Source organism: Ctenopharyngodon idella, chromosome 3 (genome assembly GCF_019924925.1).
Source record: "Ctenopharyngodon idella isolate HZGC_01 chromosome 3, HZGC01, whole genome shotgun sequence".
Taxonomy (NCBI): domain Eukaryota; kingdom Metazoa; phylum Chordata; class Actinopteri; order Cypriniformes; family Xenocyprididae; genus Ctenopharyngodon; species Ctenopharyngodon idella.
In genome coordinates this window covers 18,411,738-18,429,600 of record NC_067222.1, presented here as the reverse complement: position 1 = coordinate 18,429,600, position 17,863 = coordinate 18,411,738, and the positions used below count along the sequence as shown (strand labels likewise).

General features: G+C 39.6%; 1 protein-coding gene across 1 annotated transcript in view; it reads right to left on the bottom strand.

Moving 5' to 3' along the window:
• Positions 1-14,405: 14,405 nt before the first annotated feature.
• Positions 14,406-17,863, bottom strand: part of LOC127508214 (epithelial membrane protein 2-like) — a 4,520-nt gene continuing 1,062 nt past the window's right edge. Inside the window, exons 3-5 of the mRNA XM_051885987.1 lie at positions 17,594-17,696; positions 15,347-15,487; positions 14,406-15,266 (exon numbers count right to left, since the gene is read on the bottom strand). Of these exons, the coding sequence (XP_051741947.1) occupies positions 15,106-15,266; positions 15,347-15,487; positions 17,594-17,696 (405 nt within the window). The 3' untranslated portion in view covers positions 14,406-15,105. The remainder of the gene's footprint in view (positions 15,267-15,346; positions 15,488-17,593; positions 17,697-17,863) is intronic.

The following is a 17,863-nucleotide window of genomic DNA, read 5'->3' as shown; positions in this document are numbered from 1 at the left end:
CGAGGTTGATAATCCATGGTAAATGCTTCTTCTGAAACCCTCAATCTAACCTACTTTTACAATAATCATGTTTAACTATGGAATTTGTGGTGAAAAACTACATTACCCATGAGGCTGTACAGAAATTACTTGTGTAGTATTTTCTGTATATATGCATATTTTGCAATAAACTTAAGAGATATTGTTTTATATGTATACAGTATTATCAACATTTTTAAATGAGTAGTTTTATATTTCTCCATTTTTAATTCGATTATGCTGTTCGCAATGCTTCATGGGATTGTAGTTCTTTCCCTCACTGAAGTTCACAGTCATGTATCTTTGTCTTTTTGTTTGATTTTAAAATACTTTTTTGCTTCTATGCAAAGTTTGTAATGTTATAACTCTTACAAAGACTTTTTTGAAATCTCTATGGGAAAAAGTGCTTCTGGGAAAAGTGGGCAGGCAATGATGTGATTCATGTCGCCAGTTCCAGTCCAAATTTTCTTTTTTGAAAGCTTTTAAATACTTTTGGGCTTGTACCATCACACTACTCTTGCTGTTTTCTCTGCGTATCTTTATCTGTGTTCTTCCGGACTGTTTGTGTGTATTTTTATGTCATCAGCCAATCACAGTTCTCATTTTCCTGCAGTCCTAAAGTCATTAGTCACATGATCATTTAGCTTGAGGGGATTGGCTCAAAACACCGTCTGTGTTCAGAAAAGCACACTACCACACTGCTCGTACTATTGCTGCAGTATCTAGTGTACTGGGTCAGGATACACAGGAAGTGCTGTAACTTCAGCCATGATTTGATTGGTATTTAAAATACTAAACTTTGATGATAATTTGGTAACACTCAAAATTTATGTTTGTTGAAAATAAAATTATATTTATGCTTTTGTTGAACACACAGAAATGAAGTTGTTTAGACTGAATAAAGAAGGTGAAAGTGATGAAGGTGGACTGGACAGAGAGAAGTGGAAGAGCTTGTGTAACATGAGAGGAAAAACTGTGTCTATATGAGCCCAATCTACAGAGAGTAAAATGAGTCTGAGTCAGTGTCACTATATATCAACTCTAGCTGGATTTAAACACTCAGTTCAGATCAGAGGAAGTTCACAACCACAGGAGGAGCTGATGATGATTAAAGGAGGAGCTGTAACTATATAATGAAGAGAAAGACTGACAGAAACAGAAAATGGCTGATAAGTGTGATCTGTGTCTGCTGGGACTGATCATTCTCTCTTCACTTCTCACAGGTAAAGAAATCTGGATTTTCTCTAAAGACATTTAGTGGAATTAGTCTGGAAAGAGTTGATTTGAACATGCTCAGTTTATTCTTGCACACATTCACGTTGTGATCTCAGAGTTGTGTATTGATACATACAGATCATACTGTATTATTCCTGATACTGGACATAGAGTCACTCAAACATCTGACGATCAACAATTATCTTCATATTAAGAGATTTCAACAGCTCTCTGATCAAGACAAATACTTTATTCTGGAGAGTGTGATGATTGTGTTCATGAGGAAAAAAAGACTGTATTTGAATCTTCTGCTGATATGTTTCATGTCTTCATTTATTAATATATATCATAATGATCACTCAAATATACTGTGTTTCAGGTACCAGTGGAGTGGATGATGATCATGTGTTCATCAGTTCTGGTGAAAATGTCCGTCTGCCCTGTAATAATGATCTTTCTGACTGTACATCAACTACATGGATCTTCGATAACAGTGTCAGACATTCAGGAGTTAAACTGATTAATTGAGGGATAAAGCAGAAAGACACAGAGAGACATGAGAGACTGAGTCTGGGGTCTGACTGCTCTCTGAACATCAAGAACGTCACAGAAGAAGATTATGGATCTTACACCTGCAGACAATATGTGAATGGACAAAAACAAGGAACTGATGCACGTGTTTATCTGCATGTTCTTCATGGTAAATTTATGATTATGTGATCAATTTAAAAAGACAAATTCTCCCTTTAAACTCAGATGATGATTGAAGAGTCTGTGATTTGTGTCTTGTGTTCAGTTTCAGTGTCTCCATCATCATCATCATCATCATCATCCTCACAGACTGAGATCAGTCCAGGTCGCTCTGTGACTCTCTCCTGTCAGTTGTATTCATATGACAGATTCTCCTGTGATTCTGAGGGACTTCAGCTGTTGTGGGTGAATCAGGCTGATGTTGATCTGACGACAGACTCCAGATATCAGATATTATTCTCATCAGATCACTGTATCATCACTCTGACTACAACACTCCTGAATGAAGATGACAACAGAGAGTGGAGATGTCAGCTTACTCTCAGAAATCAACTCCAGACCTCAGTCAGATACACTGTCAAGAGTTCAGGTGAGAAACAACTATTACTACTGTAAAATATGATGTTAATGTCCTACAGATGAACATCTGAACATTCATCTTCTGATTCAACAGCACTGATTCCAGTCAGCAGCTCAAACTCTGAGAAGAAATCAAGCCAAACTACAGCAGCAGCTCCTACACAAGGTTCATGATCACATGATCACTGTCACACATCATCAGTCTCTCACTTCACTGGTTCACACTGGCTTTAATTAATCCATCCTTTAATTTGTACAGAGAATCAGAAGTCATTAAATACTCCAAACTCTGAGAGGACAGCAGCTGCACAAACACCTGGATTTACTGAACAACAAGATATTTATTTATGACTTTCTCATTTCAGTGATTCAGTTACAGAGAAAGTTATTGAATTTGTAGATCTCAATCATTCACACAAACAGGAAGTCAGCTTAAACACTAATGTAAAGAGTACATATACTCCTTCATATATGATGATGATGATGATGTTTGTATGTGTCATGATGTGTTGAAGTGAACTAACAGACGTGATCCACAGATCCAGCTGACACAGCATCAGAAACTGAAGTCAGTGTGACTGCTGGATCATTATTCAGAGGTACGACACGTTCATTTCTACTGACAGCTTTACACCATTAAACTATCAGTCAGTCTGTAAATGCTTCATCAATAACTGTTCATAGTTTAATCCCCTTGTCTTCAGTCATGTCCAGTTTCTCTTCTTCTTCCACACATGTTTCCTGCAGTGATTGTGATTATTGTTGAGATGGCAGTGTTTGCTGCTCCTACTGTGATTCTTCTTCAGATCATCTGTGCAAGAAGAGCTGGTGAGTTTGAGCTTCACACAATCTGATGATTCACACTCATCTGATCTGGAACAATCTGCAATCATGGTAAAAACACATACGAGAGGTCAGTCCATGCTTTTATTTTGCAGGGAGGAAGGACTCGCAGCACCCAGAGGAAATAGAGATGCCTACAATATTACAATAAAATACTGCTGAGTTTGGAGACAATCTGAAACAAGATTTAAAACAGCAGAAACTCTCAGAGGATTGTTCATTGATTCTTCTCAGGCCAGATTTATGTTCATTTATATGATTTTATGGATATTTTCCTACAGTGTTGAATGTCATTTTCTTGTGGTTCATATATAAACTGCTTTAAATATAATATTAATACAGTAATGGACAGACTGTTTGCAAAATCCTCTCTCTGTTCTGTGTGATGAAGATGATTTGGTGATTCTCATATCTTGTCTTTTCTTTCCTGTTTTTAGCATCTTTGTTCATTTTGAATGATTTCTACTAATTTTCTTAATTAAACCTTTGTAATTGTTTAATATGTCTCCTTTCCTGAGATGTTTGTCACAAATATGGTGATTCATGAGCTTCAGTTTTGACCGATGCTTGTTATCAACTGAGAAACAAACTGTAAACCATCCCAAACAAAAACTGAACAGAAGCTGCAGACAACATTGTAGTGTTTTCTTTCTTTCTTTATTATTATCTTGCATGTCTCCTCTGGTTATGTTTTTTATGGTTTTTGACAGATGCTCATCATGCGCTGTGATGTGGGACAGTGTTGTTGCGGTGGGTCTCTAGAAGGGAATGGGCCCGTAGTACGCAGTGTAGGCCGCGATGATGCCGGACGTGTCCATTGTAGTGATTTTTACTCCGCAGCGATACATTTCCTCCAAAACAAACCATAATAAATGATAAAGGTAAATGAGCAGCCTTAAGCGAGCGTGATTAATACGGATGGCAGCGAATTAGCATCCTAAACGATCCAGCCGGAGGTGGTATGATTCTTGCAACAAGCAAGTTGCTAAGCACATAGCAACAAGCGTGTTGCCAATTGAGTATCGTCCACCATGCTGCCAAAACATGAATCAGCAATAGTAACAAGCATGTTAATGTGCCCAGATGAGCCTTTATTGCAACGAGCATGTTGCAAACCTAATTCGGATGGGCTTTTCTTCTCTAATGGGGAAGCTTACACCCCTAGTAACTATCTGATACAACAAGCTGCCAATAACCTGATAGCTTTAAAACAATGAGCATTAAAAAGAACTTAGCTTGCTTCTGAAAACATTCAGAGATGAAGTAGCCGGTGTGGATGCTTGATCTCTCTTGATATCCTCCTTCATGCAGGAGAGTCTCATATAGCGAGTGCAGTGTGGCAATCAAGCAGCATGTGAATGCTGGAGGGTGTATTTGAAAGACGCGGTCTAATCTGAAATGTATTCCTATTGGATTGGATGGTATATCAAGCTTGACTGACGTTTCTGCCAGAACTGACGCTATACGCTTGATTTTCCTCACCCCAATGGCAGATATTTGTTCTTGTTTTAAGCACAAACTCACTTAAAGTTCAGATATTTGTAAAGGAAAACAAGACATCATTTTTGATATCATTTGACAACATTTCTATCAAGAAAACTAGAAGTTTTTCGCATTTCGTGGAGAGAGAGAATGATTGAGTACAGAAAGGCCTTAAAATCTGCTAGATCTGCCTATTTTTCAAAACTCTTAGAAGAAAATAAACACAACCCTAGGTATTTATTTGATACAGTGGCTAAATTAACAAGAAATAAAGCTTCAACTTCTGATGTTTCCAAAGAGCACAGCAGTAATGACTTTATGAACTTCTTTACTTGCAAGATTGACAATATTAGAGAGAAAATAATAACCATGCAACCGTCTACTACAGTATCGTGTCAGATAGTGCATTGTAGTGTCCCTGAGGAAAAATTAAATTCATTTACTGCTTTAGGAGAGGAAGAATTGTCTAAACTTGTTAAATCATCAAAATCAACAACATGTATGTTAGACCCTATACCGACTAAGCTATTGAAAGAAATGCTTCCAGAGGTCATAGATCCTCTTCTTAATATCGTCAGTTCATCTTTATCACTAGGACACGTACCAAAAACTTTTAAGCTGGCTATTATTAAACCTCTTATTAAAAAAACACAACTTGATCCTAGAGAATTAGTCAATTACAGGCCGATCTTAAATCTCACTTTTCTGTCAAAAATACTAGAAAAGGTAGTATCATCACAACTATGTTCCTTTTTAGAAAGAAATAGTATCTGTGAGGATTTCCAGTCAGGATTTAGACCGTACCATAGTACTGAGACTGCTCTCATTAGAGTTACTAATGATTTGCTCTTATCATCAGATCGTGGTTGTATCTCTCTATTAGTGTTACTGGATCTTAGTGCAGCATTTGACACTATTGCTCACAATATTCTTTTAAATTTTAACACCTGTTTGCCACCTGATGTCACCTGTTGGAGTTTGGGTTCCTTGCCGCTGTCGCCTTTGGCTTGCTTAGTTGGGGACACTTGACATTTGATATTCAACAGTGCTTTGATCTGCCTGCATTGACACCATTTTCTTTAAGAGCTGCTGTGCAGCCAAAATTATATACCAGTTATCACTGTAAAGCTGCTTTGACACAATCTGCATTATAAAAAGCGCTATATAAATAAAGGTGACTTGACTCGACTTAATATGTTGATGTACCAACAAGACTTGATTTGTGTTACAGTAATATTCCGGCATCTTATAAAGCTAGAGCTCTTCCACCTTTAGGATTAATGGATCATAATGTTATCCGTTTACTTCCTGTTTACAAACAACGGTTGAAACAACAAAAACCTGTAATGCACAGCGCTCCTAAATGGTCGGAGGATGCTACTGCACGCCTCCAAGGCTGCTTTGCGTGTACAGACTGGGAAGTCTTTGAGGGAGAGCTTGATGAGCAGACCGAAGTTATTACTGATTACATTAAATTCTGTATGGACACTTTGATTCTGGTAAAGAATATCAGAACATATCCAAATTCAAAACAAACTATTTGTGTGTCCGATCCTACTACTTTTGCTACTAATCTTAATCATTTTTATGCTCGTTTTGATACCTCTGATTTTTCAGCAGAGTGTAACAGCATTCTGGATTCTTTGCCTTTTCAAGAGTTGGATTATGAGTCCCTCTTAACCAAGCAGGATGTCTATTTCCAGCTCACTAAGTGCAAACCGAATAAGGCTCCTGGGCCGGATGGAATTCCAGGTCGGGTCTTGAAAAACTGGAATTAACTCCTATTCTGCATTCTCCTTTTCTTCGATCGCTTCGTACTTCAATGATACTGGTAATATGAAAAACATCAACTGTTATTCCTGTTCCTAAGAAATCTCATCCATCAGAGTTAAATCATTACGTGTCTTTAACATCAATCATAATGAAATGTTTCGAGAACATGGTCCAAAAAACCATGCTTCCATATGTCTCACCATTCTTCAATTTGCATATAAACAGAAAAGAGGTACTGATGATGCAGTGGCTTGTCTTCTGCATTGTCTATTTCAACACCTGGACATCCCTGGAAATTATGCCAGACTTTTTTTTTATTGACTTTAGTTCTGCCTTTAACTCAATCCAGCATCATCAGGTAATCAAGAAACTACAACATCTGCAAGTTCCATCACCACTAATACATTGGATTTATAATTTTCTTTCTAATAGACCGCAAGTAGTAAAGGTGGACAATTCATTATCACCCACCATTGTGCTTAATACCAGTGCTCCCCAGGGATGCGTACTTAGTCTGTTTCTCTACATCCTTTATACAAATGATTGTCAGAGTCCATTTACCAATACTCATTATTTTAAATATGCAATCCTTGCACTGCTTAATAACAAGGACAATGACTCTTTCTTGGACTATCAACAGTCTATAACGTACTTTACTACATGGTGTGATAACTTTCTCCACGTTAATATTTCAAAGACTAAGGAACTGGTTTTTAGCTCTTCCAAAACACCGATCCATCCTTCCAGTATCATCATCAATGGAAAGATGGTTGAAAGGGTGGAGCATTTCAGATGCCTTAGTATTACATTGGATAACCATCTTAACTTTAATCAGCATATTCTAGGTATTTCTAAATGTTGTCAACAGAGACTCACAGTTATCTGTAAACTTAAACATTTATCTGTACAGCCTCGTCTTCTCCTTTTATTGTATCGTAGCATTATTGAGTCAGTTCTTATGTATGGTTCTATTTGTTTTTACCATTTGCTTATAGTTACTAATAAGAACAAACTTTTAAAGATAACTCATTTGGCTAGTAAAATCATTGGTATTTCTACTCCTAATTTAACAGATTGTGTTACTTCAGCTACGATTCGGAAAGCATATGTAATCCTGAATGATTCAGACCATCCACTCCATCAGTATTTCATTCCCCTTCCTTCTGGCCGTAGGTATAGATTACCACTGTGCAGAAAGGCCAACTACAGTAGGAGTTTTGTTTCTGTAGTTATACGGGCCTTAAAAACTTAGGAATCAGCCTTTATTTTATGCTCCCGCATGTTCCCCCTTTTTTTTTTTTTTTTTTTGCTTTGATTGTATTGTAATATGTTTATATGTATTGTGCTGATGTGTTTGTGTTACATACACACCCACTGTGAAGAGGAATTTCCTCTTGGAGGACAAATAAATTATCTATCTATCTATCTATCTTAAAAATATAAACTAAACTACGATATATGCTCACAATAACGAATGCAGAACAGTTACTTCATGCTGAATGTTCTCAGTTCTGTGAATGTTAAAGGGTTAGTTCACCCAAAAATGAAAATGTCATTAATTCCTCACCCTCATGTCGTTTCACACCCGTAAGACCTTCGTTCATCTTCAGAACACAAATTAAGATATTTTTGTTGAAATCCGATGGCTCAGTGAGGCCTGCATAGCCAGCAATGACATTTCCTCTCTCAAGATCCATTAATGCACTAAAAACATATTTAAATCAGTTCATGTGAGTACAGTGGTTCAATATTAATATTATAAAGCCACAAGAATATTTTTGGTGCGCCAAAAAGAAAAAAAAATAACGACTTTTTAACAATATCTTCATTTGTGTTCTGAAGAACATTATGGGAACGTTACTTTTGAATGTTCTCTGAAAGTTCTGAAGCAAGTAGTAACATTTAAAAAACGTTAGACAAACGTCCAAGAGATGTTCCATGAACGGTGTATAGATGTTTTGAGAACATTATTAAAGACCAGATAACTTACTGGAAGAACGTTTGTTCATGACTTCAAGAGAACATTGCCAGACCGTTCCCTGTTAGCTGGTTAGTCACACTTGTTATTACTGGCAATATGTGTCATTTTAGAAACGTATTATTTGGGTTGTTCTGTTCTCATATCTGACCCTTTCTTCACATTAGAAGAGGGAGGAGTTTAGACAGGAAGAGAAACACCCCTGAGTCTGTGTGTGTGTGTGTGTGTGTGTGTGTGAGAGAGAGAGAGAGAGAGAGAGAGAGAGAGATAGAGAGAGAGAGAGGGCGCCCTCTGCTGGATGCTCCTGTCTTCAGGTAATGCTTCTGTACACACACACACACACACACACACATCAGCTGGACAGTCATTGTGAATCTGTTAATCAAGGACTTTTATCTAAAACAATCATTTTTTTAATAGAAACATTAAAGTTAAGTTATTAATCACATATAACTTATGTGATTATATGTTATATGAAACATGATGTAGAAATGCTGGCTGTGCACAGATATATAATCTGACATTAGAGATATAGGATGGAAAACTACAAGTTTTTGAATGAAATGCATTCATGGTGTTTTAATGATGTTTGTCCTCAACAGCCCCTGATCTGTGTGTGTGTGTGTGTGTGTGTGTGTGTGTGTTAGAACTGATTGAAGTTCATTGTGTCAGTGTGAGTTTGTCACTGATCTGGAACAGATTGACAGATTAGAGCTCAGGTTAATCCTGTGCGTGCGTGTGTGTGTGTGTGTGTGTGTGTGTGTGTGTGTGTGTGTGTGTGTGTGTGTGAGACTCATTCAGAGCTGCTGAATGTCATATTTCATTTCATTGTTTCTGAAATACATGCGTGTGTCACATCTAAAGGAAGGAGCTCCACCATTCGCTTTAATAAGGTCAGTCTAATTTACAGTGTTCATTAACCTAATCTTTCTTGCTTGCTTTCTCTATTTGTTCTTTTTTCATTCTTTATTTAATTCTTTTTTCGTTCATTCTTGTTTCATTCTTTTTAGATTGTTAACCGAATGGTTTGGTGTTTTAGGTGAGAAATTGTCTGAATGTGTTTCTATAGGAGGCGTAAAGTCTAAAAGTTTATTGTAACGATGTTTAGGTCTCAGGGAAGGAGGAGGCAGGAAATGCAACTTTAGTAATAAAATAAACATAACAAAAACTAAAGTAAGCGGCGACCCCTCATGTACGACTGCCGCATATAAACATAGTAAAACACAAGACAGTCCTGTTATCCTTCCGGAGCTGGACTGGAGACTAGTGTGTGACGCAGCTCTCGCTCACTAACACTCCAGCTCTTGCTCCACACACCAGCGTTGCCTGCGGTTTTCCCGCGGAATTAGGCTACTTTTACACTGTTGCCTCGGGTTGTTTTTTATGTCTGAGGGTTGAAGTGACCCCAAATAACATGATATTTAGCCCCTGGAATGCGAATTTTACCAGGGGAATCCCGCTAAAAACACAGATTTTACCCCCCTGGAACCATGGGACCCCCTTGAAACGCGATTAGGCTAGTTTTGAGTAGCAATAATGTGGGTTTTGTTGTGAAAACCTGGCAACCCTGCCATATAGTAATATTGGGCCTTTCACATTATGTTTTGTGTACAGTCAGTCTGGAAAACAAAACACTGCGTACAAGTGGAGTGATGAAAGGTTCAGTTGCAGGCAGACTGAAAATATAATTTGCTAATGAATTGAGAGGTTTGGTACCCTTTAAGGAACATGTTGTGAGTCTGGTGTGATGGACCGATCTCTGTGTGCCGCAGCATGTCCGTGCTGTCGCTCCTGCGCTCTCCGCGGCTGTCCTTCATCCAGACGCTGCTGGCGCTGCTGCTGTCGCTGCTCTCGCTCTCGTCCTCGCACTGGTGCGTCGGCCGGCAGAAGGTGCCCAAGCCCCTGTGTTCGCCCATCCGCCGGCTCAAGTGCACTCCGGTGCCCGGCATGACGGACGGCTCCTTCTCCTGGGAGACGGGCGACGATCGCTTCATCTTCCCCTCCTTCCACGCGGGACTCTGGACCGTCTGCGACGAGAACATCTACACCGACGCCTGGGGTGAGAGGTCACATTCCCCCGGCATCATTTCACTCAGTACTTCTGACGCAGTGTCTTCTTCGCGAAGGGTTCACACTAAGGGTACGGTTACACGACGGCGACATACTGAAAACAGAAAAGTTTTTCTTTTGCGTTTATCGCATACAGACGACAACGATCAAAACGATCCTCGTTCACACGGATCCGTGAAAACAACTAAAAACGCTGCATTCTGCTGCCAGGCCAGTAGATGGCGATGTCACTTTGTAAAAAAAACACTACGCACCTATAGACTGAACACATATGCGCATGATGTCGCCGTTTTCAAAAGTTTGTGTGTTCAGGCCCGCAAAACGCTGTCGTCAGGTAAATGAACGGCCATGAAAAGTTTTCAGGTTGGTGTCGTGTAAACGCGCCCTACACCTCGAGACCCTTGACGTCCTGTTTTACAGTCATGATGTTTCTGGTGTCACTGTCACACGTCTGCTCTCCATTACCGTGATGTGTTTCAGTCAGGCGCTTTAGTGTGGATGAAAGGTTTGTCTGAGACTGAGTTTATCATGATGGATAGATTAGATGAAGAAAGGTGCTGATGATGTCAGATGGGCGGCGTGAGTTATAACTCTTCAGAATAATGATGATTCGTTCACAGTAACACCAGAAACATTTTGATTTTCTGAACCCAGCTAACGGAACGTTCTCAGAGCGTTCTCTCAACGTTATGAACAAACGTTCTTTCACTAACGGTAATAGAACGTTCGCTCAAAGTTATCTGGTCTTTAATAATCATTCATGAAACATGTTCTCTGAAACGTTTTAGTTGGGTGTTCGTCTAAGGTTTTTTAAATGTTGCTCTACTTGTTTCAGAACATTCACATGAATATTTCGATGTTATGATGAACTATATGCCTTTCTCCACTGACGATCTGAGTTGTTTGAAGCGTTAGTAAGGATACTGACTGTTAGAAGGCATCTGTCTGACTCGTGAATGTGAACATGGTTTGTGTAACATTGGCAACACATTATTAGCTGTTTGGTAATGTAGTCAAGCAAAAATATAATCATATTAATTACCATTATGTGTCCAGTGTTGTAAAGCGTTTACCTCAGTGAGTTGACCGGAAAAAAAAAAATTTAAGTATGTCATTTTGGTTATCAAAGATGAGTTTAAGGGATCAAATTATTGACTAAAGTACGCTCAGGCAGGTTTTATGTTGTTCTTCGTGGTTCTGGAAAGGTTTCTCTCCAGTTTGTCGTACGTCAGTCAGTGTTCCAGTGGCTTTATAGACTCTTTACGGCCGCCGGAGAGGTTTGTGTGTTCGATCTGAGAGAGATTCTCTAAAGAGGATTACTGGAGCTGTGCTAGTTTTCATACAGCTGCTGGACTGTGTTAAAATCTGAGAGAGCATATGAAATACTCTACTTATTTATACTCTACTTATTTTCATTTAAACCTGGCTATGACAGCTTTAAAACAGAGACTCTTTATGGCATTGAAAGATGTGTATGATTCGTTTCAGATTCTGCTCTAGTTCTGTGTGACGAATCAGATGTAAGTGAACGAGAGTTGATCATGTGACTCTCTGTACAGTTTTCACGTCTCAGATCATCAGGTTAATTCATGAAGCTCCAGTGAGACACAAACACTGAGATCGCTTCATTCATAGTCAAACAAACTTCTCAAAATGAACAACAAGCATTTTCATTAGCACTCTCATTGGTTATGTGTGAACGTTAAGGGAACATTCCATTGAATCATTCTTCAAACATTATGGGAACGTTACTTTGAATGTTCTCTGAACGTTCTGAAAGCAGTAGAAACAACGTTAGATGAACATCCAACTAAAAAAAAACTCAATGAACGATGTATAATGTTTTTGTGCTAACATTTGGAGATTATTAAAGACCAGGTAACTGTGTTCTGTCAGTGTTACTGGAGGAACGTTTGTTCATAACTCTAAGAGAACGTTCTGAGAACGTTCCCTGTCAGCTGTGTTGATGTGTGTGACATGTTTAGATGTTTTCCGCAGTGAAACTTCTGTTTTAATTGTCTGTCTGTTTCAGAGGAGAAGTGTCGCAGTTTCATGGCCCTCACACCTGCAGCAGAGAAAGGCAACGACACACACACACACACTCTGAATGTCTGCTGAAGCGCTTCTGTGTGTAAATGTGTGTGTGTGTGTGCAGGGATGGTGTGGCTGTACGTGGGGATGGAGCTGCTGTACGTGGGTCTGTTGTGCGTCAGCTCTCTGCTCCTGTTGCTGCAGTTGTGTGTGTCGTCCTGGTTTCCTCCACAGCAGCGCTGCGCTCACTTACTGAACGCCTTCGCCGCCGTCTGCACTGTCCTCGCAGGTACACACACACACACAAACACACACGCACACGCACACACACACAGTAGCTTTTGTCCTGTCTGTTCCTCCTCAGCTCTCTCTCTCTCTCTCTCTCTCAGGGCTGGTTGGGATGGTCGCTCACATGATGTATATGCAGGTTTTCCAGGTGACGATCTCTCACGGCCCGGAAGACTTTAGACCTCACAGTTATGGCTACTCATGGGCCTTTTAGTGAGTATGAGAGTCTCTCTCTCTGTGTGTGTGTGTGTGTGTGTGTGTGTGAAGGCTGGAATACACTATGCGACTTTTGCCCTGATTTTCAGTCTGAACAAGTCGACACCAATTGCTGAAAGTCAGTCTGCAGATTTCACAGAAAATTGCGTAGTGTGTGATTGACACATACTCGTTTAGATGTGATGCCCAGTTTTTCTCTGTAACAATTTACAACGTTTTTTTTTTTTTTTTATGGAATATCTAAATCAGGATAACTTCCCCTCCCTCATGCAGCGTCTCTTCTCTTCTCTGATGACGAGGGCGGGGCAACCTGTCACTCACATGAGATCCACCAATAGCAAACCACAACCATCCAATCAATTCCCCACAGACAAAATCAAGCCCCGCCGTACATTTGTTCTTGTTTCCGAAGTGTTTCACTCGATATACCACACAATAGAGAAGAAAAGAGGAGCGTAACTTCCGTCTCTTAACTCAGTTCAGACTGTAACGGTGCTGTGGTGTTTTCCAGCCTTGACTCTGTATAAACATGTTTTCACGCAGTGTCTCCTGCTCCGTTTCTGACGTTGTGTCTTGTGTTTGCTAGCGTGGCGTGGGTGGCCTTCACCTGCTGCATGTCGTCCGGCGTGTTGACGCTCAACAACTACACCAAGAAGTTTATGATGCTGGGACCCAAAAACAGGAGTGTGTTTTACCCCTGCAGAAACTTCACCTTCCCTCCGCAGCCGCCGTCTCTCTCGCCACTGTCGCCGTACTTCGGTCCTCCGCTCCCGCCGCCTCCCGCCTGCCCCGCCCCTCGCTCACCATGCCCCGCCCCTCGCTCGCCACACCCCGCCCCTCTCTTACAACACCCTGCCCATCGTTCACCTGGCCCCGCCCCTCTCTCATCATGCCCCGCCCCTCGCCCACCGTGTCCTGCCCCTCCCTCACAATGCCCTGCCTATCTTTCACCTTGCCCCGCCCCTCTATTACAACGCCCAGCCCATCTTTCACCTGGCCCCACCCCTCTATTACAACGCCCAGCCCATCTTTCACCTGGCCCCACCCCTCTATTACAACGCCCAGCCCATCTATCACCTGGCCACGCCCCTCACTCTCCATGCCCTGCCCCTCTCTCACCGTTGAGTTTTGCATCTCAGTGTTCAGACGATGAGTTCAGCCCGCTCTGATCTGTTCATCTATCGGTACTGTGTTTCTGTTTCTATGTATTGAAGTACTTGCAGTTTCAAACTCTCGACATTTTAATGACAAACTGAACACAGACTCTTCATGAAAATATAAATGTATTATTTCAGTGTTTTTTCTTGTGATGTTACGACTGTTTTGCCCTTTGAAATGTTAACACTGTCACTGAGGAAGAAATTCCACTTCATTCTGTAAATAAACAATAAATGTGTGCTTTATTGATATTTGCTGTTAATATTTTAATTACTACTAGACTCTAAAGTTGCCTTTCATCAGAAAACATCAACAGTAATACATTATTCCATGGAAACAAAGTGACAGAATTATCTTGACAAAAATGTTTTTCTGTCTGACTCCCGTTTTAAAGGATTTATTAAAGACTCCTAAACTTTAAAAGTTGTTCAAACATGCCGACATGTCTCTTTATCGTGGATGAAGTGATTTCATGTAAAAAAGCAACTTTTAATTAAAATCAGTTATTTCATGTTGTGATGGGAATTATATTTGAATTATAAATGCTTAAACTGACAAAAGTGACCGAAGCCAGGATCAGATCACATGATAAATGCTTAGAAACAAAGAAACAAAGAGTTTGCAGAATTAAGGTTTTCATTTTTACACATTCAGGTAGTTTAAGTGAAGAATCACCCGTATCGCGGTGTGTTTATGGGGCTCATGTGACGGTAAACAGCCCCATACCATGACTAGTGTTAAACATGACATGATGGCAGATTTAGGCTCTGAATGTCACTAGGATTACATATCTACAGATGAAACACTCGAGCGCAGCCTGAGACGAGCGTTTGAAGATCTGTTGATGGAGAAGTGTGTGTTTATCAGAGGTGAGGATGGATGCTTGTAGTCTCTGCGTTTGTGTGTGTGTGTGTGTGTGTTCTTCACGCTGTTTTCTTGCGCAGGACGAAGTAGGTGACGCAGGAGATGAAGGTGAGACAGACGGAGATCCAGGCCAGGATGAAGGAGGCTCCGTACCAGCCGTTCCGCTCGTCTTTATGGAAGATTTCCGTGTAGATGGACGCCGCGATCATTATACACAGCCCTGAGGAACACAAGCGTTTAAACACACCGTGTACGTCATTCAGACATTGTGCTGAGTGTGTGTTTGTGTGTGTCACTCACAGGCCAGCAGCTGGAAGACTCCAGAGAACAGGAAGCGTCTTCCTTTAGGTAGTGTGTACAGCTGCGCCACAAACACGAACAGGCCCAGGATGCAGAAGATGCACGCGAGCACGGAGCTGGCCTGCACCGCCTGCAGATACTCTGAAACATCAACACGTCACATGTGGGTATCTCATGCTTCATCTGCTGACATATACTCAAAAAACTACACGGTTAGAAGGAAAAGTTCACTTCATATGTAGAACCTTTTAGTTTTAATTCATTGGCCCTCTTGGCGCTCTTTTTATTTACTGCCTTTTTTTCATATCACATATTTTAGTAATCATCATAAATTAGGTATCATTGGAAAGCTTACGAACTCAAGATTCAGACTGTGGAAACCGTTTTTGAAATGGGATGTTGCGTTACCATGGAAACAGTGCTTTAATTTCTTTTAGCAAGCTCCTCCCCTAGTGGGTGGTGTCAGGTTTCATATTACAATAATCATTTTCGCTACTTTATAGTCAAAATCTAATCTTGACAAAACGCATATCATCGGAAAGGTCTGACTCTCACGGTTCTATATCTGCCAACTGTTTTGTGATAGAACTGAGATTTGGACAGAAATGTATCAATTTGTAACAACTGAATGTCGGTGACACCTGGTGGCTATTTTTGGTGCAGCGCCTAAACAAAATCTCATGGGAACTTAAATTTTTGAGATACCAACTTCAAATTTGGAACACAACTTGGTTACACATATGGCTTTCATTTGAATTAGAGTGAAATATATTTGATAAAATATAAATTTTATAGAAAATAAAAAATGTTTAATACAGTTCATTTGATTTACACTAAATTTAATGTCAACATTTAATGTTAATGTTGACATTTGACTTGACATTTGATATTCAACAGTGCTTTGATCTGCCTGCATTGACACTATTCTTTAAGAGCTGCTGTGCAGCCAAACAATGTACCAGTTATCAATGTAAAGCTGCTTTGACACAATCTACATTGTAAAAAGCGCTATATAAATAAAGGTGACTTGACTTGACTAAATTTAAACTTGCATAACTTTTTCATGCTTTAATTTTATCAAATGCTTTCACTTCAGTAATAAAAATTCTTTAAAACAAGACCAAACTGAGGTCTGTAATCCAAAGCTCTCTTGAATGATAATCATTTAAGAGTGGATAGAGCATTTTCACGTCTATTCTCAAAAATGGGGGTGACACTTAAGTTCATTTGGTTCATTTGTTTAAATTCATTTTTAATGTTAATTTTAAGAATTATACATAAACACACCTTATTATTACAAGTAACACGAGTTTGACTTTTAACCTGAGACTTATTCATTTCACTTTTGGTGTGAAAGGACCTTTACATTTGCCAAAAATATAACTTTTCAAAAAAAAAAAAAAAAAAATATTATTAAAAACAATCAAGCAAGCCCAGTCCTGGTGAGAAACAGTAAAAAATAACATAACGCATTACTTTTAACTCTTTCCCCGGCTTTAGTTTAGTTTAGCTTCTCAGAATCTGGCTGGGGGTGTTGATGGACTCGATCTACTCAATCCTATCCAGACGAAGAAAAATGTGATTTTCTCAGGTTTTTGTTCGAAATGTTGCTTTTTTATGAAACTTTGCCCACATTCAAGTGTTGATAAAAAAGAATGCATGAAGCTATAATAAAACAGGGTTTTGTTCTTTCATAATATACATATAACAAAATATTTCAGGGGCCATGAAAGTTTTGAGAAAATTATCCTAAAAAATGCCAGCGGTGGCTGGCAATTTTTTTTTTTTTTTTTTTTTTTTTTAAATGCTGACGAGGAAAGAGTTAAAAATAACTTTCCCAACCCTGGAAGCAACCCATAAAAGTAATAATTTAAGACATTTCTCCTTCTAAAGACCCTTTTAGGGTTCTTTAATGTTGATCCAAGAACCCTAGAGTTCTGTACAGAACCACACAGAAACTGTTCTTGATCTAAGAGTGAATTAGAAATGCATGATGGTCATGAAGCACTGCTGTAGTGAATGGACGAAACGTTAAAGAAAATTTAATCCAGTTTCTGAAATATTACTAAACGCTTTGTGGTTTATACTAAAACTGCTGAAAATGCTGCACAGCAGAATAAAATCCCAGTCATCCGGAGCACGTTTGGCATTTAAAATGAGAGAGGAATGTGTGATTCATAAATCCCTCAAAATGTGATTACGTGACTGCTGATGTCACTGAACTGATTAATATTCATGAGTACAGACCTTTAGGATAGACATCAGGAAGCTCAGTGTAGTTCCACTGTCCGCCTGTCAGAGTCCATCGAGCCCAGATATCAGTGGACACTGTGTCGGTCACCCACCAGGCCTACACACACACACACACACACACACATCATAGCAGCAGGAGAGAGAAAAACACAATTCACAAGCTGTCATTCATCTATTTCCACTATAATGTCAGTTCTACACAAACTTCCGCTATCATGTTCTCCCACAGCAAACGTTTAATAACTGTCGACCACAAATAATTAC